This window comes from Ambystoma mexicanum, chromosome 7p (assembly GCF_040938575.1).
Source record: "Ambystoma mexicanum isolate Mex_15411 chromosome 7p, UKY_AmexF1_1, whole genome shotgun sequence".
NCBI classification, from domain to species: domain Eukaryota; kingdom Metazoa; phylum Chordata; class Amphibia; order Caudata; family Ambystomatidae; genus Ambystoma; species Ambystoma mexicanum.
The window spans coordinates 5,856,128-5,880,659 of NC_090939.1; the positions used below are offsets into that span (position 1 = coordinate 5,856,128).

Here is a 24,532-nt window from a genome sequence, read left to right on the forward strand (position 1 = left end):
TTGATTCTGGGCACTCCGAGCTTGTGCAGTAGTTCATCTGCTGTAGTTTTAGGCCGAGGACCCAGACAATCAACAATTTGCTATAATATTTGACCTACAGTTGTATTTGCACATTAATAAGCAAATTGCCATTTAGATAAATTAAAGAATTCTTATTCCACCCTACTTTTGTGAATTAATATTTTAAGGTGTAACTGGTCCTTTTGAACATCTACAGTTTGTGCCATTTACTATTTGCATACCCATGCAAGTATGGGAGGAGACACCCCATCACAAAAAAACGGTCGAGTTCAGGTCCACCAAGTGCCCCGCTATATTGCAGACTTGTATTTTTGCAACCTCTGCTAACTAGTTTCATGTCTGCCTGGTGACGGAGCTGTAATTTGTGCTGCTCGGGCTATAGTGTTTCGATGTAACAGTGGTGTGGTTTTCTCCCCAGAGAGCAGTTGCTGGCGATGCATCCGAATCTGCTCTTCTAAAGTGCATCGAGCTGTGCTGCGGCTCTGTGAGGGACATGAGGGAGAAAAACACCAAAGTAGCCGAGATACCCTTCAACTCCACCAACAAGTACCAGGTAAGGGTCTGTAACCATGCGTCCTGCTGCCCGCCCCAAACCTGGGCCCCTTCGAGCAGTCAGTCTACGGCAACTCGCACAGCACGCCAGTTTCCTCCTGGTTCCTTCTATCCTATCCCTCTTGCCCTCACTAACCCGTCGGGAGACTATACCAATGGTAATTGCGCGACATACACAGCACATTCATTGCTATGAGGTGGGGGACAGAGCTATTTGTGCAACAGTAGCTTTTTTCTGCTAGGTTAACCTGGGCACCTTTCAACCCTCCGCCGCATTCAGCCTCATACCCGCTGATGGAACTGGCAGCGCCGTTTGCCTCCTCTGTGGCTTGACTTTGGTCTTAACAATGGTTTCATCTTTTCAGTTGTCGGTCCATAAGAATGCAAACCCATCGGAGTCTCGCTACCTGCTCGTTATGAAGGGTGCTCCAGAGAGGATTCTGGATCGCTGCACCACTATCCTGCAACAAGGCAAAGAGCAGCCTCTGGACGAAGAGCTAAAGGATGCCTTCCAAAACGCTTACCTGGAGCTGGGAGGACTAGGCGAGAGAGTGCTCGGTAGGTGGAACCTGGGTGCCTGGCAATGTATCCGGGGGTGGGAGGCGGGGGGGGGGGGGGGTGTAGGCGGGTGATCACACACATTACTTGAATTCCGGGTTGGTCCACTCAGTAAATGACCATGTTCCTTCTTTTTCGTGCAGGGTTCTGCCACCTCACTTTGCCGGACGACCAGTTCCCAGATGAGTTCCAGTTTGACTCTGAAGAGGTGAACTTCCCCACCGAGAATCTCTGCTTTGTGGGGCTCATCTCCATGATTGATCCCCCACGAGCGGCTGTGCCGGATGCTGTGGGGAAGTGTCGCAGCGCTGGAATCAAGGTGTGTTGATGGGGACCCGCCCTCCCAGAGAATCTCTCTCATCCGGCAACCTTTATCCCATACCCCAGGCTCCCATACCCCAGGCACATATGTACCCCATTACATGAGTTCTTGAATGTATTTTTGACCCGTTTCATCTTTTTGGGGTTCGTTGCGAGTGCAAACGTCCCTTTTCAACCAGCATCCATGGCTCTTTTCTTTAGGAAATTTGAATTTTCTAAGCACAGGGTTCGAACCAGTGTTGCACTGAATCATCTTGCTTCCAAGGCAAGCGCTTTGCCCCTGAACTATCCTCCTGAGACTGGGCTGGGTGTTATGATTGGTCTTCTGTCAGGACTTCTTGTGTCACGCGGTCTGAACTGATCACTCTGCTGAGGGAGATTTTCAGTGTCAGCAGCTCCTGTTGTCTGCAATTGGGAGACTTGAGGGGCCTGCACAGCTAGTGCAACAGTATTCATGGTTCCTGTCTGGGGTGATCCCTTCAGCTGCTGCCATGCCATTTACCACCTTCCCTCTAGTGTGGTAGTGGCAACTATTGTGTGTGTGTTTCCACGGCTTGCTATTGGTGGAATATTTATAATCTCGGCTTTGTATCGCATTTCTAAATGCACAGTCTGTACTGCGTTTATTTGCAATGCGCTCCACTATTTAATGGGCCTGCAAATGGGTGCATTTCGAATCCTGACTTCTGACTGTGCTTGAATCCCAACCCATGATTGCTGACGAGAGAGCACTCCAGAATGTTCACAAATGAGGCTATGCATTCCTGCCCAATGGGCCTGGTTGGCTGTCCACTGCCTGGTCCTTAACCAGACATCCTCCAGTAGCAAATATTACCCAGGAGTATGTTTCTGCGCGCTATCGTAGCCCCCTGGCTAGTTCCCTCTGCCACATGCAAGTCCTGCAAGTACTTGGTGGCAGAGCCCATGAGAACTCTGATCAGAATGTTCCTTCGGCCCCTGGGGGTTTGGCGCTGTTCTGTTGGCCTTGGTGGACCAACTCTTACGTGGGACGTCCTTGCTTGGAAAGCGGTGTTCCTTGTGGAGGTTCTTCCTCAAAGAAAAATGGGCAACCTTGGGTTTGACTTCTCGCTCATGTTTTCCCATAAAGGAGGCCTCTCCAGGCGGCTGACTTCTGCATCCTGGGTGGTGACTGTCCTGTGATGGTAGCAGCATTAAACAGCTTTCATAAAATCAATGCACAGATGGGTTACTGTACATCTGAGGGCTACTGCTGTGTGGCCTATGGGTAAAACTTAATGTGGACCCGCTACTGGGCAGCCCTACTAATTCTACAGAGACACAGCGCACCAGTCCGCTATCACTAGCCGCAATGAGTGCAAACTCGCATTATTACTACTCCAATATTGGAAGATCTTCCTACAGGCTTTAAAGTGCAACTTGTGCATTGTCTGAACTAGTTGTTCCAGGCCTTTGCTTGCAAGCAGCTAATGACTGGGGTTCCAAGAGTCACCGAACAGGAGCTAAAAACAGCAGCGCACGTGGGATGCAACGCTGGGGAACCAGGAGTAAGTACACAGCGCCCCCCAGAATTCCACAGGAGAGGCAAACTTTTTGACCATTGATCCTGGCCTGCGAGGCAAAAAGTGGCCCCTAACCAGGCTCCACAAGGCGTGTCCTAAAGGTGCTGTCCATGTATGTCCGGCTTTGGAGTACAGTAGCCTGGTGGCCTCAATTGGCAGAAGAACTGTCACAATGCCCTGCATCACTCCAGACCAGTGGATTTTAATTTGCTTCCCAACTCCACAACTGATACTACACATGCATACTCGTTTCACCGCCTTCCCAACTCTGCAGAACTACAACGGCAGGCACGTGATACCCCAAGGATCCTAGCGCATGGATTGTTCAAGTAAACTTACAGTTTAAGAACAATATAAATAAAATGTTTTAGTATGAAACCTCCCGTTAAACCACAATTGTTACTTTAATGCCTTGAATCCAGCAATATTTTAGATCACTTGACAGTGATTTTTACCTGATGGTGCTACTGCCCTGGATTAAATCTTTCTGGTCTGAAATCTGCACTGCGGGACACCACCTGTTGAATACCACAAGGAACCTCGCCATCTTCAACATGCCTCCACACCTGCTACAAATACGCAAATGACTCCCAAATCATGTACAAAATCTGCAGTGCACTGGAGGAGAACACAACACTAATAGATTGTCTCAAGGAACTCAGACTTCCACCTCAATCAACCTGGGCAAGACGGAAATCATGATTGCGCCGGACCACCAAGGTGGCCTACAGAACTAAGAACAGCACTCGCACAATCCAAAGCTGTTAAAAACCTCAGAATCCTAATGTCAACTAGCTGACCCTAGAACTGCAAGAAAATGTGATATTAAAGAAATGCTTCCATCTACCATTCCTTCACGCACACAACACTCCATCTCAGGATGGTCTACATCAACATCCTCTCCCTCGGAATGCCGGATTACTGAAGAAACGACAAGGTATACAGAACCCAGCGGCCAAACTTCTCCTGAAACTCATCGACAGGACCACATCACTCCAGTGCTAAGGATGTTAAATTGGCTACCAAATCCCCTTCAAAACAATGTGCAGAACTCGCAGAGCAGCCCCCGGCCTAGGTGCGGAATTCTTACAAAACCATCTTTCCGCTACCTAGAACATTCTGATCCAGCGACGATATCCACCTAGAGCCTAAACCATACGTGAGGAAAAGACTCTGGATCTGCTTTCTCTTGCCTTGCCGCCTAAATCAGGAACTCCCTCCCCAGAGAAATGCAAACCATGGAGGACCATCTCAAAATCAGGAAACTTCTTAACCTGAGGAAAAATGAATGAACACCCAGGCCCCATGAAACGAACACCTAACTAAAAAAGACTGGGGAGTAGGCTGGATCGGAGGAAGTACTGATGTACCCACCCTCATAGACGGTCAAACCAGAAACTGGGTAGAGATGGGGCCAACTTGTTTGGACAACAGAGGGCCTTGGATAAAAAGGGGGAGAGTGTCCCAACTGGGGGGACCTGTGGGGGAAGGGGAGCAGGGTTGATGAGGGTGGCAATTGGCCTTTAACACTAGGGGTAGAGAGGTTGCTGAACTGAGTAGTCCGGTTGAGGACCCACACCTCTGCACACAACATATGAGTGGCAATTGTAACGCACCACAATGTATGACCTGGGGAAGGGATGTTTTGCTGCTAGCAGTCAAAACGGATTGGGTAGGATAGGGTACTGCCAATAACCAACCCTACTAAAAAAAAATGCACCAACTCTGAACTAAACAACCACGCCTCCACAGCACAGCACGCACTTCACTACAGCAATGAAACGAACCACACACCGCCTCGGACAACAGCGCACGACGGCTACTGACTGAAAATAATCACTCCTATACTCAGTAACTGGTGCAAACTGAACTGAAGCTGCCAACAACACATAACTGCTCTTGCTGCCTTTCCTGCTCAGAACTGCCTGAGTGGCAAGAAACCACGCTGGTGGGCACAATATGCGGTATAAGAATCTTGTAATGTAACATCCATCTAATGCTTCCCATTTGGTCTCTTGTGTATGGTACTAAATTTTGTATTCATACAAATGGAACTGGTTCTTTCTTCCAGGTAATCATGGTGACTGGAGACCACCCCATCACAGCCAAGGCTATTGCCAAAGGGGTTGGAATCATTTCTGAGGGCAATGAAACTGTAGAGGACATTGCAGCCCGTCTCAATATCCCTGTGAACCAGGTGAACCCCAGGTAAGTAGTAACTCCCAGTTAAAATGCTCCCGTCATGGGAGCTTGAAACCTGCTAAATAAGTGCCCTTCTCCCCCCCCCCACCCCCCCTTCAGAGATGCCAAAGCTTGTGTGATCCACGGCACCGACTTGAAGGATATGAGCCCAGAGCAGATTGACGATATCCTGCGGCACCACACAGAGATTGTGTTTGCCAGAACATCCCCTCAACAGAAACTCATCATTGTGGAGGGCTGCCAGCGACAGGTATGTTAATTGGTGGAAGGTTTGGGGTTTAAATGTGACACCCTCACCTCCTATTCCCCCCCCCCCCCCACCCCATTGCCTTTCAACCTCAACATGTGAAATGAGGAGGGCTTGGAGAAGCTAAAGGCTATTGAGGTGATTTGTGTTGCAGCATGTGATAAAATGAAGGGAGCAGCAGAAGTGCACATCTCCAACCGCTCCTTAAGGACTGATCATGCTGGGGGCGGCAGTGTCAGAAACGGGCACCCACTCGATCAAGCAGGGGCCTGCTTTCCTTTATTACCCCCCCCCCCCCCCCCCCCCCCCCTTTCAGAAGGCCCTTGGGTTCAACATCAACATCAAGGCTTTCATTAAACGAATACAGCTTGCATCTGGGGAACTTTGGAATCTGAATAAGGTGGAGCATTAAAGCGGTGTTTGCCACCCCTCCGAGCCATGGTAAAAGCATTTCTTTGACACCACAGGGGATGCCAGTCTCCAGACCCACTGCAAGATCAGTTAACTGCTGTACCCAGAGTGCGTCTGCATAGCCTTGCCCAATGGGCACTGGCTCCTTCTACCAGCCCAGGATTGTTTGTACGGTTCGGGACACTGGCCGTCTCGTTGCATTATCGTGTCCAGTCCTGTGGAGGTTGTCTGATGCAACGATGGGTGGGCAAGGAGGATGCGTATGCGGACTTCTTTCAGAGCTACAAGTATGAGGAGTGCGGCTGAGGCACCCTGGGAAGGAATGAAGGGTATTGTGTAGGGCGGTTATGGGTACTGGTGTTTTGCTTGCACCATATAAATGACTTTCATCCCTTTTGTATAATAGGGTGCTATAGTGGCAGTCACTGGGGATGGTGTGAATGACTCCCCGGCCTTGAAGAAAGCTGATATTGGCATTGCTATGGGCATCGCTGGATCGGATGTCTCCAAGCAGGCCGCTGACATGATCCTTCTGGACGACAATTTTGCCTCCATTGTGACTGGTGTGGAGGAAGGTGAGTGCCACAGCACTGCACTAATTGACTTGTCCTATGTATAGTCTTTGGATGTTTAAACAATGGGCATTGAGTCCTTCATCAGCACTCCATGCAAAATGTGTAGGGGCGAGACTACTCCTTTCTACTCCAGGGGTTTGGGTAAATGATTGTGCCCTGCAGCACGTTGTAGCTCAGCCTACCAGCTACCCCAGCGCCCTGCACGAGTGTCCCTTGCCTTATGCCTTTTTTCTGGGGTCTTATAAACTGCCCTTGTTCCCTTGGCTTGATCTGATTGTCTTGTCCTTATCCAGGTCGTCTCATCTTTGATAACTTGAAGAAGTCCATCGCCTACACCCTGACTAGTAACATTCCAGAGATCACCCCCTTTCTCATCTTCATCATTGCCAACATTCCACTGCCCCTGGGCACAGTGACCATCCTCTGCATTGATCTCGGCACGGACATGGTAAGGGCTCGAGACCTGTGCATCCCTGGGGGTTGGGTGCTGCTTGGAATGCGTTGCTTATTCTGGCAATAGTCCAGTGCCTTTAACACCAGCCGGGGCATCTTTTGGAGCACAATAGGTTTCACATCTTTTGCATTTCTGCCTCAGGTTCCTGCAATCTCCTTGGCATACGAGCAGGCGGAGAGTGACATCATGAAGAGGCAGCCTCGAAACCCCAAAACCGACAAGCTTGTGAATGAAAGGCTAATCAGCATGGCGTATGGACAGATTGGTAAGTCTAGATACTCTCATTTACCCAAGCAAAATCGCCCAAATACACCCACTCACGCTGTTGCATGTTGAAGAGAAGACTGACATTAATACATTGCAGCGTCCCTGTCCTGTGGAGCAGAGGGTGTGGTGAAAACAGGCTCATCAGGAACTATTTTGGTGGTACAGTCTAACTAGCTGTAACTGGATGAGGCCTACCGGCCACACCACTAAAATTCAAGAAGCCAATGTGGTTGAGCTGGTTTGTTTCGGGGGTGAAGTGTCCCCTGCTTTTCCTGGCCAAACAGATGTACCCGTTTGTGCCAGGATGTCCGTCTGAATGTATGTGGTATTGGATAGCTCAGCGTGTGCCCCTGCAAGAGGGGAGATGGCATCCAAGTGGTGACGGCATTACTCCTACATACTTTGAATTTGAAGATCCTGGCCATTGGAAGCACAGCACCACTATAGGGTGTAGGGGCTCGGACGGTAATCTTGAAGCACTATATCTTTATTGGTCTTGTGGCTTTGCCTGCATCCTTCCCAGGGCGCAGTCTGGCCATGCTTGGCAGCTTTTGAAAAGCTGTGGGTCTAATCCTGGAGCGAATGGGCATAGTTTGGGTGCTTGTTTCCACCAGTTCTTCTTCCACCCATTACCTTCCCAAACGGGACTGCCGACCTGTGTAGTCTCTCAAAAATCCGAAACCTAGGTGTGGTTGCCCTGAGCGAGGGTAGTTTTCCCAGTCCATTGCATCCCAGAGAGGGCGCATGCTCAAATGTCCCATTTGGGCATACCACTTAGTAATGCCAGTGGCCTTTCCTCCAGCTCTGGGCAAATATGTGAAAGTAAGAGCACTAGGAGATGGTTGCCTGACATTGCTTGCGGTTGAGGTAGAAAACTGCGTGCTTGGGAATTCAATCTTAGTCTTGGTTTGTGCCTCTTGGCCCGCACCTTCCCTGTTTCTCTTCAAACTGCCAAGCCTCCCTGGCATTTCTTCCTGCCCTTCTCTACAGCTATTTGAAGTGGCTTTGATGCGTTACAGGAAATGTACATGCCCCATTCTCCATTACTGTTATAGTACCTTCTATGTATTCTTGTTACCTGCATATTGTTTAGTGTGGTGTTGCTCTCCCAAATAACTGACTGGCATTTTACAACTGTAAAAGTGGATCAGGTCCAGACTGTGCACCCCTACCATAGAGCTTTGGCATGAAATACCTTGCCTTGAGTGAGCCCAAGAAGCTTGGACGTTGCCTGGTCCAGAAGCCTGGGGTTAAAGGTGCAGATCAGAGGCTGCTCAAGCATGACTACCCTCGGTCTTGTTTCACCTGCTTTGTGTTTAGGTTGGACTAGGGCACCCTAAGGTGGAAGCGGGCCCTCCCAAAGGGATGTGTATTAATACTTTGCTGTCTTTTGTGGTTGGCATTGTTTACCATGTCTCACTGTATGGAACTCTCCCTGCTTTCTAGGTATGATCCAGGCCCTGGGCGGCTTCTTCACGTACTTTGTTATCTTGGCGGAGAATGGGTTCCTTCCGTGGACGCTGCTTGGTATCCGCGTCAAATGGGATGACCGCTGGGTTAATGATGTAGAGGACAGCTATGGACAGCAATGGGTATGCATAAAACTTTCCATTGTGTTGCAAGGGCTGGTGGCTGCTTCCGTGCAGTTGATGACCTCACAGATGAGGTAACTGGTGCTGGGACTTCGATGGCCTGTGTGGTTGTCAGGGTCCGGCTTGACTGAATTCCACAGGAGCTGATGCTGGCCCCACAGACCCTCACCAGGAGTTCACCTCTCAACCCTTAAATATAAGCTGAGCTGAAAACCCCAAGAAAGGGAAAGGGGAATTTGGAGAAAATAACAACGGAGACACAGCTGCCCTTCAACCGTCTGGTAGGCTCTGGTATCTGTGATAAACAAATACACCAGGTTACTAATATAATAAGAAAACTTCTTTTCTAACTTATGCTAAATAAACTCTAAACTCTTTACCTCTTAAACCTCAGTAAAAGACTTGGAGGTTAGTAATCTTTGTGGAATATCTTGTAAATATATCTTGTATTGTGCAAATAGTTCAAGCCAACCTAGTCTCTTTAGAATCCTAAAGTGATGGCCTTTGCAACATTTTTTCAGAATTAGATATTCTTCTTACTTCAAAGTTCTTCTGATCTTATGTAGTTTTCAGTGCTTACATAAATTGCAGTCTTTCTCTGAAAACATTGAGTTCTATTTGCATAGATTACTTTAAATTGTATTCTTTAACTTCCTGGAATACTGCTTTCTTTCTGCATGTGAATTGTTTTCCTTATTTACACATTTACACAAAGAACGTATAGTTTCTTCCTTTACTAGCGTGTGCGATAAACACGTGAAATCGGAAGACGTGAAGAATTGTCCTCGCGTGTAAAATACACACGCGATTATTTTAGAAACCCGCGCGCGTGAAAAAATACGTAAACGCGATAAAAAATAACACGCGCTGATAAAAATGGACTCGCGCTCTATCGCAACCCAACACGCGCTTTCTCTTGAGACGTATTTCGCGTAAAAAATATACACGCGTTAACTTGCGCAATTCTTTTAGGCACGCGCTCTATCGCAAAACCACACGCGCTTTCTCAGGAAACGACTTTCACGTAAAAAATGTACACGCACTTTAAAAAGAACACGCAAACGACAAACAGTCTTGAAGAACATTACACGCAGTTAATCAACTTTAAAATCCTACGCACAATCTTCAAGCTTGTTTTCCTTATAATAACTTTAACTGTAATGTCTCTTTTCTCAAATGAACTTGAAACCTTTTTACTCTTTAAGTTTTCTTATAAAAGAAAATGAAAGTTCACTGTGACAATTTCAAAATCTTTAAAAGAACGATCCCACCTGATGACTTCTTGTTCAAATTGGATCAGCAAACGATATTCTTACTACTTTGGTAGATTTTCTGAGCTCTGGAAAGGCCTTACTTAAGGAGCTTAACTAATACACAACCAGCCACTGAATTTCTCTGGATGAAAGGCAGTTTAGAATCTTGCTCACCTCCCAAGAATCAAACCCATTGTCCTCTCCACCAATCAGGCAACCAAACATATCATTGTTTCTTTAACCAATCAGATTAAGTTTCTTTCACTCCATCTTGACTTGGGCAAGCACAATGTTAATTCTATGAACAAACTCTTCCTGTTACTAAACCAGCCAGTTCTGAAAGCACAACTAACCCAGCCAGCTCTAAAGGCACAATGTTAATCTAGTTACTCTCCCTGTTATGAAACTAGTCAGTCCTGACAGTGGTGACCTAACTGCCCAGTTTCATCGAAGGAGCAGGAGGTGCCTTCACTGCAGCGGCCCAAGGGCAATTAAGGAGCGGGCGGGGAAGGCATGCGATGTGTGTGGGGTGCATGTGTATGAATGTTTAGAAACGGCAGAGGTGTCCCCTGCCGAACAAGCAACAGGCTGTTGAGGGAGAAGGGGGGGGGGGGCGGTGTCTCAAACCTTGGGTCAAGGAAGGGGCATGGCCATGGGTGTTATTTCCCCGCAGCACCGTGAACTGTTTCGGTAAAAGTGGCCGGCAGTGGAAATAACCTAGAACGACAGTGATTGCACTAGCATTTGATTTGTTCTTCAGCCGTGGGTGGGTGCTTGAGTGAGTGGGGGTGGCAGGTGAAGCCCCCTGATGTCTAGTGAAATGGCATTCTTCCACAGGCTTCATTTGCACTCTTACTGGCTAGTGGTCATTCAATCCTACTCCACCTTTGAATGTCTTGTTTGCAAGCTTTGCATCTCTCATACCCTCTCAATCGTTCTCGCTATAATCTATATGCCCCCTTGGGCCAACCTCACCTCTTCTCTCCTACCCACAAGCTTCATCTCCCAACTAATCCACCACACTGACTCTGTTGGCTGCCTCCATGACCACCAGTCTGGCTTCAGAGCAGCAAGGGGCATGGAAACTGCTCTCCTAAACACCTTTTACGACTTTCTCTCAATCCTCGACTCCAACACTCCGTCTATTCTCATCCTCCTTGATCTGTCCTCTGCCTTCGACACCGTCCATCATGCCACCCTCTTAAATCTCCATGATACTCTGGGCACTGGCTTGGTAACTTCATTTCGAGCCGGCCCTCCCAGGTTCACCTGGGTCCTTTTCGCTCTACCTCACTCTTACTTGCGGCATCCCTCAGTGCTCTTTTCTCTCACTGTGGCTCTTCAGCGTTTACCTGGCCCCTCTTGCCCACTTGATCGCCACCTTCTTTCCTCATTTCCAGTGTTATGTGGATGATGCACAGTATGACTGTCTGGCTGCTATGGTGTGCTGCTAATCATTTTTAACGCCAGTAACACTGACATCCTTCTCATTGGAACTCCTGCCCCTTCCTCGCCCCCTCCTCCCTCCCCTTAATCTCTGGCAAAAAAGCTGTGTTTCATCTTTGACTCCACTCTCTCCATCTCACCTCATACCACTGACCTTACCAAGAAGGCCCACTCTCAGCTTCATCTCCCTGCAGGCTTTCTCCCTTTCCTTCCCCCAGAAACTCAATGCCTCTAGAGTGCTGGTTCTCTCTAGGCTGGAGTACTGTAACAGCGTCTTCTCCAGCATTGGATCTTTCATGGATTCACATGCTTAGAATATTCCCCGTCAGACTGGGACCCCTCAGTACACATATATAGCCTTTTCCTATAGGAAAACTTCCGACACTTTTGTGTCCTATCCTCGTCCTTTTAGGACCCGCCTACGCATGCTCCGCAGGCCGTCCCAGTATAAGAGGCCCGCCCCCGCGGTTCCCCTTCAGATTTCAACCGTCTCCAAAGTAGTGGGATCTCCTCGTGTTGTCTTATTATTTTGTACTAGGTTGCCTTATTGGATTTCGAGTATCAGGAAAAGCGCTGTTCCGTCCATGCGCGACGTGCGGCTTGAAAAAGGTTTACGAGGGGGACGGACATATGGATTGTATATATTGCCTCCACCCTCACCATTCGGCGGATGCCTGCGACATATGCAAGGGTTTTTCTCAAAAAACCCTCCAAGACCGGAACCGACGCCTGGTGGCATGGCTGAATGAGGGTGCGGGGGCATCCCCCCCCCCCCCCCCCCTGGAGGTAGGCTCCACACAGTCGGCGAAAACATCACGCCGCGCGGCCTCGTCTGAACCACCAGCGAAGAAATCTAGACCGTCGGGAAAAGAGTCTTCTGGAACTCACTCCACTACAGACTCCTCGTCAAAGAAATCATCCTCATCAAAAAAGCATGTGAAGGAAAGGAAATCCTCCTCTGGCGATCATCACAGATCGACCACGAGTCGAGAGTCGAGTAAAAGCGGGCACAGTGTGGAGAAGGCGGGACCGCCAAAACCGCCTGCGTCGTCGACAGCGATCCAGTCAACGGCCGCCTTCCCGCCACTAGCGCAAGGGGCATCCTCCGTCCCGTCGACGGGGGTCCTACTGGAGGCCTGAAGTCTTCGACCCTACTCCCCCAGAGGCTTTGCTACAAGAGCAAGCTATGTTGCTGTCCTCGGAGGACGAGAGCGAGAGAGTGGCTGGCCCAGCAGACCTAGGGCTACGAGCGGCTGCCAAGTCGTCGACGAGGGCATCCGTTACACCGGTATCTGCCCCTCTCCTCAATCGGTTTTGTCGCTGGATATTCTGTCCTCGCTTCAGTCCTTGCTACGGTCGTTGGACCAGCGACTTCCCCAGGCCATCCTGCCACAGTCAGCTGTCGACGAGCCGGGCCCGTCCCGTCAACCGCCGCACCCACGCACGCCAATCTCAACACTGGTGCAGGAGGAAGGTGAGCTGCCAGATTCGGAGTCGGACAGGGGGGGGCCATGTCAGGGGTCTCTTTATCCCCCTCCAGGGATCCTACCTGGGAGTCAGAGGCAGAGTTAGAAAAGCCCAGCTCACCCGTCCCCTCCGGACGATATTGCGTCATTCCATTCGATGATGGAGAAGGCATGCAAAGAATTTGGTCTGTCCCAGGAAGAACAGAAAAAGGACTGTTTTTTGTTCGACCACATGGGCAAGAGAAGGAGGTCGGTGTTCTCGATACCGATACTTGACCATGTATGGAAAGAGGGGTTGCAGACAATGAGACACCCATTCTCAGAACCAGCAGTGAAAGGACTCCACCCGAGAATGAAGCGAGATGCCAAGATGCCTTTGGCAAGAAGGTGCTCTCCGTGGGAGCGACCACAGTAAAGGCAGCAAACTCTCTGGCAATTGTAGCCAGATACGATAGGGAGATGTGGCACAGGCTGGCTCCGCTGCTTGACCATCTTCCGGAACAACAGAGGAAGGCGGCGATGCTACTGGTCCGAGAGGGCGAGGAGGCCTCAAATCAAGCAATAAACATTGCGGTGGATCTTGCTGAGTCTGGCTTCAAGCAAGTCAATAATGGGGTCGTATTAGTGTACCTACTTCAGACCAGAAGTACAATACAAGGTCTTAGATATGCCCCGTTGAGGGAGACCTTCTTTTCGGTGAGAAGGTGGACCAGGCCCTAAAAGGGATGAAAGAAGATTCGGACACGGCACGTTCTTTGGGTGCCCTCCAGAGTGGCAGAAGCTACAAGTCTTTTCGCCCCTTTAGAGGGGCTTCAGGTAATTCAAGATTCTCTTCTGGAGACAGATCCTTTGCCAGATCGGCTTACCCCTCCCAGGGATACCGACGTGCCTCACAATCGGCTAACCGTCGACGAAACTTCCAGTCTTCCAGAAAACGACCATCATACCCATCGTCGACGAGAGACAACCAAACTAAAGATCAGCAGTGACGTTCCACAACCCGTTCTGGGGGGAAGAGTTTCAGCGTATGTCGACGAATGGGAAAGGATAACAATGGACCAATGGGTGTTAGACACTATAAGACACGGACACTCTCTGCAATTCAAACACAGCCCTCCGCAAATTCCACCTGCGTTCACCGCTCAGTCCCATATGAAGGCACTTCAACAAGAGGTTACACTCATGTTAGCGAAGGGAGTGATAGAATTAGTTCCAACATCACAGAGGCCAAAGAGTCTACTCAAGATACTTCGTCGTAAAAAAGCCGAACGGCAGATGGCGCCCCATTCTGGACTTGCGCGAGCTCAACAAGTACTTAAAGAGCCTGAAATTCAAGATGCTCACTCTGCAGGAAGTGATCAGCGCAGTTCAAAAGGGAGATTTCCTGGCGTCCCTGGATTTACAGGACGCGTATTTCCATATTCCAATGTGTCAAACACAGGAAATTCCTACGTTTTGTAATAGGGCGAACCCACTACCAATTCACGGTTCTTCCTTTCGGGCTCAAAACCTCCCCCAGAACGTTCACAAAATGCCTGGCTCCAGTGGCGGCCTGGCTAAGGAAGCAAAGCCACCATGTATACCCATACCTCGACGCTGCTAAGGGGATCCTCCCCAGCGTCGACCAACACAAGTCTGCAAGCCACCATGCAGCTTCTACAACGGCTAGGATTCGCCATAAACTTCGAGAAATCCTCTCTGCGGCCATCGAGAACGCTGGTATTCTTGGGGGCACAGTTCGAGACTCAGCTAGGGCTGGTGAAACCTTCTCTCGACAGGACCTCGAGACTCATTCAACAGGCGGCCCGGCTACGGCGAAACGCCAGGATCTCAGTGAGAAAGTATGTTTCGGTCCTAGGGCCCATGGCACCCTGCATCCATCTGGTGAGAAACTGTCGACTTTTCATGAGGCCAGTTCCTCTCAGACCGATGGACACAGGCTCAGGGATCGTGGTCGGACAGGATAACCGTCGACGACAAGCTACTTCGGACCCTTCAGTGGTGGCAGAGCTCCCACAATCTGAACAAAGGTGTGCCCCTACAGGAGCCGGAGTTCCAGAGCACCATAGTTACGGATGCGTCCCTAACCGGATGGGGAGCGCACATGGGTGCTCTCCAAACGCAAGGTCGCTGGTCTCCAACGGAGTCACTCCTACACATAAACGTACTGGAACTCAGAGCGGTACGATGGGCCTTGAAGGCATTCCTACCACACATCAAGAGGTCGCGGGTGCGGATACTGACCGTCAATACACAACAGCCATGTTTTATGAGGAAACAAGGAGGGACACGATCAAGGACTCTCTCCATAGAAGCCCAGAAAACATGGAATTGGGCATCGAAGCACGATATCTCCCTCGTGGCTCATCACCTTCCAGGAGTGAGGAACTGCCAAGCCGACTCCCTCAGCAGACACATGGCCCAGATACACGAGTGGGAAATGGACACGGGTCACTTGAAGAGTGTTCGAGAAATGGGGCCACCCCCCTCTGGACGCCTTCGCGACCAAAGAAAACAAGAAATGCGAGAAATTTGCAAGCGGGTGGCCCCAAGAGGGTTCGGTGGGGGAGGCGTTCTCCTTCCCATGGACGGACACGTTCCTCTATGCTTTTCCCCAGTTTCCCCTCATACGGAAAACAATACAGTGGATACGCAGATACAATTGCCGGGTGATTCTAGTGACACCATACTGGCCGAGGCAACCGTGGTTCTCAGACCTCCATCTATCGCTGGAACATCCCATAGCGTTTCCGAAAGTCCCGTACCTTCTATCCCGGGACAGAGGCACGGTGTGGCATCACGACCCGGACAGTCTCAACCTTACGTCCTGACTTCTCGGAATTCGGGGCTTTAGACATTTCATAGGTGTGCCAAGAAATTCTGCAGGCGGCTAGAGCTCCTTCCACTAACACATCCTACTCCTATAAGTGGCGGAGATTCTGTGAATGGTGTAGAAAACAGCGGGACCTACAACCATTGTTGGTGACGCCGGAACAAGTTCTACCTTACCTGCTCCTCTTAGCAAAAAAGGGATTGTCCCCCTCATCGATAAAGGTACACCTGGCAGCCATCTCGAGGTTCACAAGGAAGAGGCAGTCGTCTCCTCTATTCAGTGACAGACTGGTGAAACACTTCATGCGGGGTTTATTTCGAGCCTTCCCCCGGTGAAACGTTTTCCCCCGGCGTGGAGCCTCAACACAGTGTTGGCAGGCTTGATGAAACCGCCTTTCGAGCCTATGGCCACGTCCGACATGAAATTCATTTCGTGGAAGTTGGCATTCCTGATAGCTATCACATCAGCCAGACGTATCTCGGAACTACAAGCGCTGGTCGTGGACCCGCCCTACCTAAGATTCTTTACGGACAAGGTAGTCCTGGCGACTAACCCTACGTTCGTCCCTAAGGTGCCGACGGTATATCACAAACACTCATCCGTGGTTCTGCCTACTTTCTTCGCCACTCCATCGTCGGCAGCAGAAAAACTCTTCATACCCTGGACGTTAAGAGGGCTCTGAAATTCTACCTACATCGCACACAAGACATCAGGGCTACTCGGCAACTGTTCGTCGCATATGGTCCGTCGACGAGAGGTAAAGCCATCTCGAAACAGGGATTGGCCAGATGGGTCTCGTCGACGATTGTTTTTTGTCACTCTAAGGCCGGAAGGCCACTACAAAGACATACTAGAGCCCATTCTACAAGGTCGATGTCATCCTCAACAGCGTTATGGGCCGGAATTCCACTGACGGACATATGCCAAGCTGCGGCATGGTCAGTGCCCCACACGTTTACCCGCCACTACTGCCTTGCCAGGCAGCATGCGGATGAGGTGCAGATGGGAAGAGCTGTCCTGCGACATCTGTTTCAGTAAGGTAAGCTCCACGTTGTGGAGAGTGTTTTCTACCTTTGATGACAGTATACTCTCGGTGGGAAAGGTTATGAGTAAACTTATTACTGCGGCGCATATGTGTTGAGTAGTACGGTGAGGGTGCGTTACATTGCATTCTCACCACCGTCTCAATGTTACTGCTATACAATCTATTCTAAGCATGTGAATCCATGAAAGATCCAATGCTGGAGAAGGGAATAGTTTCTTACCTGTAACTCCATTTCTCCAACATTGGTATCTTTCATGGATTCACATGCGCCCGCCAAGCCTCCCCGGGACTGCAATGTATGTGATGTATAAGTTTAACCCTTCCTACTTTGGAGGGGCCGAAATCTGAAGGGGATTCGCAGGGGCGGGCCTCTTATACTGGGACGGCCTGCGGAGCATGCGTAGGCGGGTCCTAAAAGGACGAGGATAGGACACAAAAGTGTCGAAGTTTTTCCTATAGGAAAAGGCTATATATGTGTACCGAGGGGTCCCAGTCTGACGACGGGGAATATTCTAAGCATGTGAATCCATGAAAGATACCAATTGCTGGAGAAATGGAGTTACAGGTAAGAAACTATTCCCTTCCTCAATCTGCCCCATTCCACCCTTTGACCTCTTCAACTAATCCAGAGTAGGACCGCAAGACTTATCCTTGCCCTTATATGGGACTGCATCTCTCCAGCCTTAAAATCTCTCCACAGGCTCCCGGTGGTTGTAAGGATCAAATTCAAGACCCTTTGCATCATCCCCAAGGTTTTCTGGGGCCTGGGACCACGCTACCTCCGACTTTCTCTCCCTAAATACCCCCCCCCCCCCCCCCCCCCCCCCCTGCTAGAGTCCTGTGATTCCAGCTCTCTGCAGATCAGGTGTTGGTCCAGGCAGAGAGTGGGGATTGGATCTTTCTTCGGCAGGAGCCTCCCTCTGGAATGGCCTCCCTACCCCTTAAGTTTTGGAAGCTTCTTAAGACCTTCCTTTTTTTCCCCCCCTTCCTCCTTCTCTCTCCACTTGCTTAATGTACCACCCTGCTGCTAGGATTGGCTGCCTGGTCCCCTCTGAGTCTTACAGGGCCAGGACCCACCCCCTCTAACCTGTCTTCTGCAGTACCCCATAACCAGCACTTGCCATCGGGCACCCTCCTCTGACTAGCCTACTGAGGCTGGTCGACGCACTCCCTAGCAATAATGCAGCTCCAGTCCCCGGAGGCCCGACCCCCCCCCCCCCCCCCCTCCCACCTCACCCCTTCTTGTTTATTGCACTTGCCCGATCTGAATGTCACAAGGCATAGTAGGACCCTTGTTTGTCCTCTGTTCCCCTTGCTGCACTCTGCTGTATAGACACCTTGCAGATGCTCAATAAAAAAATGAAATGACTAGGCGAGTAAGAACTGGCCACTCTGCTGCGTTCTTTCTGCCCCTACCTTTCCATATCCTTGCTGGGACTCCGTGAATTTTGCTCTCCGTCAGTTGCAGCTAAAGTTAATATTTGAATTTGAGCCTGTTGGTATGATCGTACTTTCCACGAACCATTGGTGAGGATGGTCTGGTGTGTGCATGTGGAGCATTGAGGGGTTTCTGGCTAGTGCTTACTTGCCCCAGTGTGCTAGTTGGTTCTTGCCCCAGTGTGCTAGTTGGTCCGAATGACAGCTGTCCCTTCCCAGAGCCCTCTACAGTCTGACTAGGCATCCCATTGTATACTGTTGGTGCTTCAAGTTTCTCATCGCCACATTTCCCATTTCAGACCTACGAGCAGCGCAAGATAGTGGAATTCACATGCCACACCTCTTTCTTCGTCAGCATTGTAGTGGTACAGTGGGCCGACTTGATCATTTGCAAAACCAGAAGGAACTCTGTTTTCCAGCAGGGAATGAAGTGAGTATGCCATAGGTAGCAGCCTAAACTGTTGGGACAGCTGTCTTTGCGAAAACCTCTTTGCAGATTTGAAAGCTGTGCTATTTTGGCTACCCTCTAATCTACTGGTCTTTTTGCTTATGTGCTGTGCGTCCGTCTCTTGAAGGGTCTGTTTTGTGCCTCTCTGGGCGGTATTGCAAGGAATGTTCTTTAATTACGTAGTATTTAGGATTTCCCCTGCCTGTCCATTCAGGTGCATCTTAAGTATTTCCTACCCCAGAACGCGCCTCCGCGTATAGCTAAGAGCCGCCGATTGCGATTGGGGAAACTGCATTGACTTCTTTCCACAATTCCGTAGTTGTTTGGAGATGCATTATGGCCTTGACTATTGCACTTCCTTATGCTGTCTTGGCGGACTGTCCTCTTTCTGCATTTGTTTGGCATCCTATGCTGAGGCATGAGATGCTTTGTCACCTAAAACAGAGTTGGTGATGCAGTCGTAAGTGTATTATTGCTGTATAGCAGATGGACGCAAAGCTACAAGTTGCTCTTGAAAAAACACTGTATACTTTGTCACAGCTATATAGCGCAATCGAGTACTTTGGTATCTCTTGATAAAAGTGTGCATTATACGGAACATAAATTATAAAAACATGAATGTCTTTAAAGGGACTCTAACCCCATCTCTATGTGGGGTCCATTACTAGAGGTAGGCTACCAACATAAAATAACAGTGTGGGGAGGGGAGACAAAGGGACCCACAAGCAAGACCCCCTATGAGCCTGATGTTAGGGAGAATTCTCTGTTTAGGCTGAATTTCCCTACCTAGTGAGTCCCCCAGCAGCTTTGCTGGATTTCTGGGGTTTAATTTTTTCTCCTGCCAAGAGTGAGACTCTTTTACCCTCACTCTTGGACATGTTGAAGTGTGTTTTCTTGGTTAAACCTTGTGTTGAATGGGCTATGGGGTCTTTTACTCCATAGGGCCTCATGTATTTTTGTGATGTGGGTCACACAGCACCCTCTGTGCCGTGACCCAGGGGTGTCCTAGGGACTCCCCAACATAGACTCCATACCCTGGGACTGACTACTGTCTCCCAGGGCATGTAAAGTCACCAAAGACTTTGCTAGTCTTGAATCCTGAACAGAACCAGTACAAACCATCATATTGTGGACGTACTGGCTGGGGCAATTCGATTGCCCCAGGGTCTGTTAGTCGAGGGGGCACGTCTCCGTCCCCCCTGATCGAGTTTTGGCTGGTGGCAGTGGAAACTACTTTTTATATTCGACCGCGAATATTTCCCTATGGGATTTCCCATTGTTTTAGGCTAACACATTTAATTATTTATTTACGGTAGCCTTAAACATACCGCCGGTTTATATATTTATTTTTATAACTCCGGTTGGGACTTTTTGCCAAAACTTGATTCTAAAATGGCGTTGGTGTTCGCCTCTGTAACTCTGACCCAAAGTGGAGCCCTTTGTTCCACTTTTGGCGGGCTTCTCCACAGAAGCCCTCCAAAGTGGTGCCACTCTGTCTGGGGTACTTAGGAGGGGTGGAGGGGGATTTAGGCACCCTGGACTGAGTTACCTTGGTAACTCAAGTCGCACTCCGTCCTGATTGGCCCAAGTGGTGAGCCGCCCGGCTCACCACTTAGCATGTTTGAGTGACAGCTAGGCTGGGTGAATGGGGGTTTGCTGCATAAAAGCAGGGCTTTGGGGACTGGGACTTCAGAAGTCGCCACAGGACCAAGAATCCGACGAGGGAAGAGCTGAGCCGACCTGCTTCGACGACACCACCCGGTGGAGCCCTGCTGAACCGTCTCACCACTTTTTTCCCGACGACCGAGGAGAACTCTTAACGGAGTGGCTCCTTCCCTTGACTGGTGGGGACAACCAGTTTTCGCCTTCTTTCCGTTCTTTGAGGTATCTCGTGGCCGCCTTGCCTGTGCCAAGCACCCCGGCAACCGGAATACCACACTTTACCCCCATACCGCGAAAGTCGGCACCAACCCTTTAACCGGAGGACTCCGCGGCTGGTTTCTTCCCGGGCAGTGCAACGACCCTCTTCTTCTGCTCTTCAGCGAGAACTTCTTCTCCCCTGACCGACGTCGAGCCCTGCTGCCACTGCCTGGAACAACTGCCCCCGCTGGAGGATCCTTTCCGCTTAAGGTACTGTGTTCCGCCTGGCTTCCCTTGCTACCGACTGTACGGGGTAGATTTAGTCCCCGGCTTTCGAACCTGGGAGTGCCTGGGACACTTTGGCTAAACTTTCTGAGCCACTCTAAACTCTTTTTGACTCTTTGCAAGACTTTGAATCTCTAACTAACAGTGTGATCTTGGGCACATTTTCGCTCCGGCTACTCTAAGAGTGGGCCCTGCCTAGTGACTTTTGCTCACCTGTGACTTTATTCTTCGTTAAGCCTATTGCAAGTGTTCTGGACCTTAGAGTGGTGTGTCTAACCTATTTCTGCTTTTTCTCTCCCTTTCTTGGAAACTACTAGAGTGTCATCTAACGTTAAGCACTCACCTCTGTTTTAATTAAGTGGTGTTAACCTAGAGTTGTCTAGATAGGAGAAAGGATTGAATTTACTTTCAGTATAACTGTGTTGAAGTGCTTTTACTATATTTTTGCTAGAGTGTTTTTAACTTATGTGTATTTTAAATAAATAACTATATACTTTTGAAACCAAGCTCTGGTCAGTGTTTGCTTGTGCTATTGTGTTTTGGTACATATTGTGTATACTTTACATACTGCCTAACTCTTCTTGAGAGAAGTCTGACTGCTCAGCCACAGCTACCAGGTAAATCTGGGTGGTACAGACTGCTACCAAAGGGGTTTACTGCTCTACCTGTAGTCTTAAATCTTTTGCAGTGTTCCCCAAGGGAACTGCACAGGTTTCTGCCTAACACTGGTGTACAGCGGTGGGATTTGTATTGAGTATACATTTTATTGTGCTTTAGATACCTTAGTGCAACTAACCACAAAGCTTAGCACTGAAAAAGTAAAACCTCTAACATGTCAGTTATAGAAAGCTATAGTCAAGAGTCCCTTGCAGCCAAAACTGCTGATTGTTTAAGAGTGCTCTGTAAACATAAGGATCTCCTGACTAAGGGCAAGAAAATGGAGCTGATTGAAAGATTGTTAGCTAACCAAAGTCTGGGTGATGGTTCAGAGGAGCCTACCACTCCAGCAACTGTAGATGACAGTATTGAAGTTAACATGGAGCAAAATGTTGATGTTTCTGAGGAAGAGTCAGAAGAGGAGGGTGAGGCTGTTGTAACTGTCCCCCCTAGGCCTCTGCCTGCTCTACCTGCTGTGCCTACTGGACCTTTACCAGGTCCCACCTTTAGTCCTCAGTACTTTGAACTGGAGAAAATGAAGCTAGAATTGGAGTATAAGAAACTTAATGCTCAAACTGACAAAGAATTAAGGCTAAGGGAAATGGAGCTCAAGTATGACTTAGAAATGAAGAAATTATCTGTTGAGAATGTTTCTCTCTCTGGCTCCTCTAGAAGTTCCAGTCCTAAAAGACCCCGGATGCCTAAAGAATTGGTTGGTATGTATGAGCCTAAGTTGGATGTGTTGGATTGGTTGTCTCTGTTTGAATATAATCATGGGCTCCAGAACATCACAGGAAATGACTTACTCACCTGGTTGTTCTCTAGGCTTCCCCCTGTTGCAACCGATGTGGTAATGGAGATGGGGGAGGAGGATAGGAAGGACTATGAATGTGTGAAACTAGCTTTGATAGCTAGGTTTGGGAAGACCCCTTCCCAGTATCTTAAGAGGTTTAGGAGCCTCAAAAAGCATGATGGTACCCCTTGGGCTACCTGGGTGAGTGAATGTTTGAAAAACTTAGAGGGATGGATTAAGGGTTACAAGGTGAACACTTATGAGGGGATGAGAAATCTCTTTATGTTGGAGTCAATTTATGATGCCTGCTCTCCTGAGCTCAGACAGCACTTGGCTGATTCACAGGAATTGGATCCTAGGAAGCTAGCTAAGGCTGCTGACTTGTGGGTTGCCAACAGGGCCACTCACAAGGATTCTGGGGTAACTCAGAAGAAGGATGGGGAGAAACAGCCTAAAAAGGACCCCAAAGAGAATTCTAATACCTCCCATACCCAAGAGGGCCACAAACAACCAAATAACCAGGGTAAGCCCCAGGGTAAACCGAATCAGGCTAGTGTACCTTCTGGCCACAAGCCAGAAGGAGGTCAGAGCAAGCCACCCTTCCAGAGAGCATTTGGACAATGCTATGTCTGTCAGGGTACTGACCATATCAAAGGAGATCCCAAGTGCAAGGGTAAACCTGCAGGGATCAGCACAGTCTCCTTAGCCTTCACTCCTGAGGATGAAGTACAGATGGCTAGTGCCCACTTTGAACTCTTTGCTGAAGAACCCTTGGGTCTTCAAGCAACTGTAAACTTAGAGCCTATGGGTCTGGTTAGTCCCCAGAATAGGGTTGTGTATAACTCCCTACCTGTTAACTCTAAGGTGTATTATGTGGACAGTGTTCTTGTCAATGGCCAGGATACTCCTGCCAGGAGAGACACTGGGGCCAGCAGAACAGTAGTGGATGAAAGCTTCTTTCAACCTGAGGATGTGGCCAAAGCACCCAAAGGTCCCACTAAGATGTCTGGAGGCCCTGTCCAAATGGTTCCTATTCTACCAGCCCTCATTCAGTGTAACAACATGACAGTGAGGATCCCTGTCAGTGTTCAGACTGAGGTACCTGGGAAGGTCCTGTTAGGGAATGACCTAAGAACTCTAGGAGTAGTGTCACATACCCCCAGGCCTCCCAGTATGGAGAAGCAGAACTTAACCAAATTGGCTAGAAAGGCTACCTTGAAGGACCCTTCCAAGCCTGTGGGACCCTCTACTGAGAACCCCACTACAAGCCCTGGTGTTAGTAAGTTGACCTCTAACCCAGGCACATTTCAGGATAGTATGCTAGGAACATGGGTGCCCCAACCAAGCTCCATCATTGTTCCCCTAGTCTCAGAGTCTCTGACTCCCCCTGCTTCTGAGGAAGAGGTGGATAGACCAACTAGGCCCCTATCTGGACCTGAGAGAACTGGTAATTCTCAGTGCTGGTGGAAAACCAGAAAAGAAAAGTCTAAGGCCAAAAACCTTCAGACTGTTGGACCTTCTACTGAAGACCCCAACTCAAATCCTAATGTTAGGGGGGAAACTCCTAAAATAGGTAAGGGTAGATCTAAGAGGAAGGGGAAGCAGGTGCAGTGCCTAACCCCAACCCCTCCAACCAAGAGGCCTAAGACCCAACCTGCTCCCACAAGAGAGGTGGTGAGGAACCTTGGAGGCCCCTCTAGATCTCAGGGAATCCTTTATAAGGACCCCTTGAAAAAGCCTAACATAGGTTCAGAAGTTGTACCAACTTCTGAGGGACTGGTCAACCAGATCCCCTATAACAAAAAGACTGATGTTCCTCAAAGGGTTTGTAGGTCCTTTAGCTTGCAAAAGAAAACCTTTGAGTTCTCCCTTAAGCATAGGTCAAGGTGTCACCATCAAAATGCTGATGGACTCTCTAGGATGTATATCATCGACTAGAGGTATGAGGTTCATCCAGGAGTGGATTAAATCCTCCTGTCCCTTAGTCTGGGGGGGGCGAGTGTTAGGGAGAATTCTCTGTTTAGGCTGAATTTCCCTACCTAGTGAGTCCCCCAGCAGCTTTGCTGGATTTCTGGGGTTTAATTTTTTCTCCTGCCAAGAGTGAGACTCTTTTACCCTCACTCTTGGACATGTTGAAGTGTGTTTTCTTGGTTAAACCTTGTGTTGAATGGGCTATGGGGTCTTTTACTCCATAGGGCCTCATGTATTTTTGTGATGTGGGTCACACAGCACCCTCTGTGCCGTGACCCAGGGGTGTCCTAGGGACTC

The 24,532-nt window shown here is 49.2% G+C and overlaps 1 protein-coding gene across 1 annotated transcript in view; it reads left to right on the top strand.

Moving 5' to 3' along the window:
* Positions 1-24,532, top strand: part of LOC138525606 (sodium/potassium-transporting ATPase subunit alpha-1) — a 58,234-nt gene that overhangs the window by 26,517 nt on the left and 7,185 nt on the right. Inside the window, exons 11-20 of the mRNA XM_069635647.1 lie at positions 440-574; positions 939-1,131; positions 1,275-1,450; positions 5,065-5,201; positions 5,295-5,445; positions 6,260-6,428; positions 6,722-6,876; positions 7,024-7,147; positions 8,596-8,741; positions 18,521-18,651. Coding sequence (XP_069491748.1) covers positions 440-574; positions 939-1,131; positions 1,275-1,450; positions 5,065-5,201; positions 5,295-5,445; positions 6,260-6,428; positions 6,722-6,876; positions 7,024-7,147; positions 8,596-8,741; positions 18,521-18,651 — 1,517 coding nt within the window. The remainder of the gene's footprint in view (positions 1-439; positions 575-938; positions 1,132-1,274; positions 1,451-5,064; positions 5,202-5,294; positions 5,446-6,259; positions 6,429-6,721; positions 6,877-7,023; positions 7,148-8,595; positions 8,742-18,520; positions 18,652-24,532) is intronic.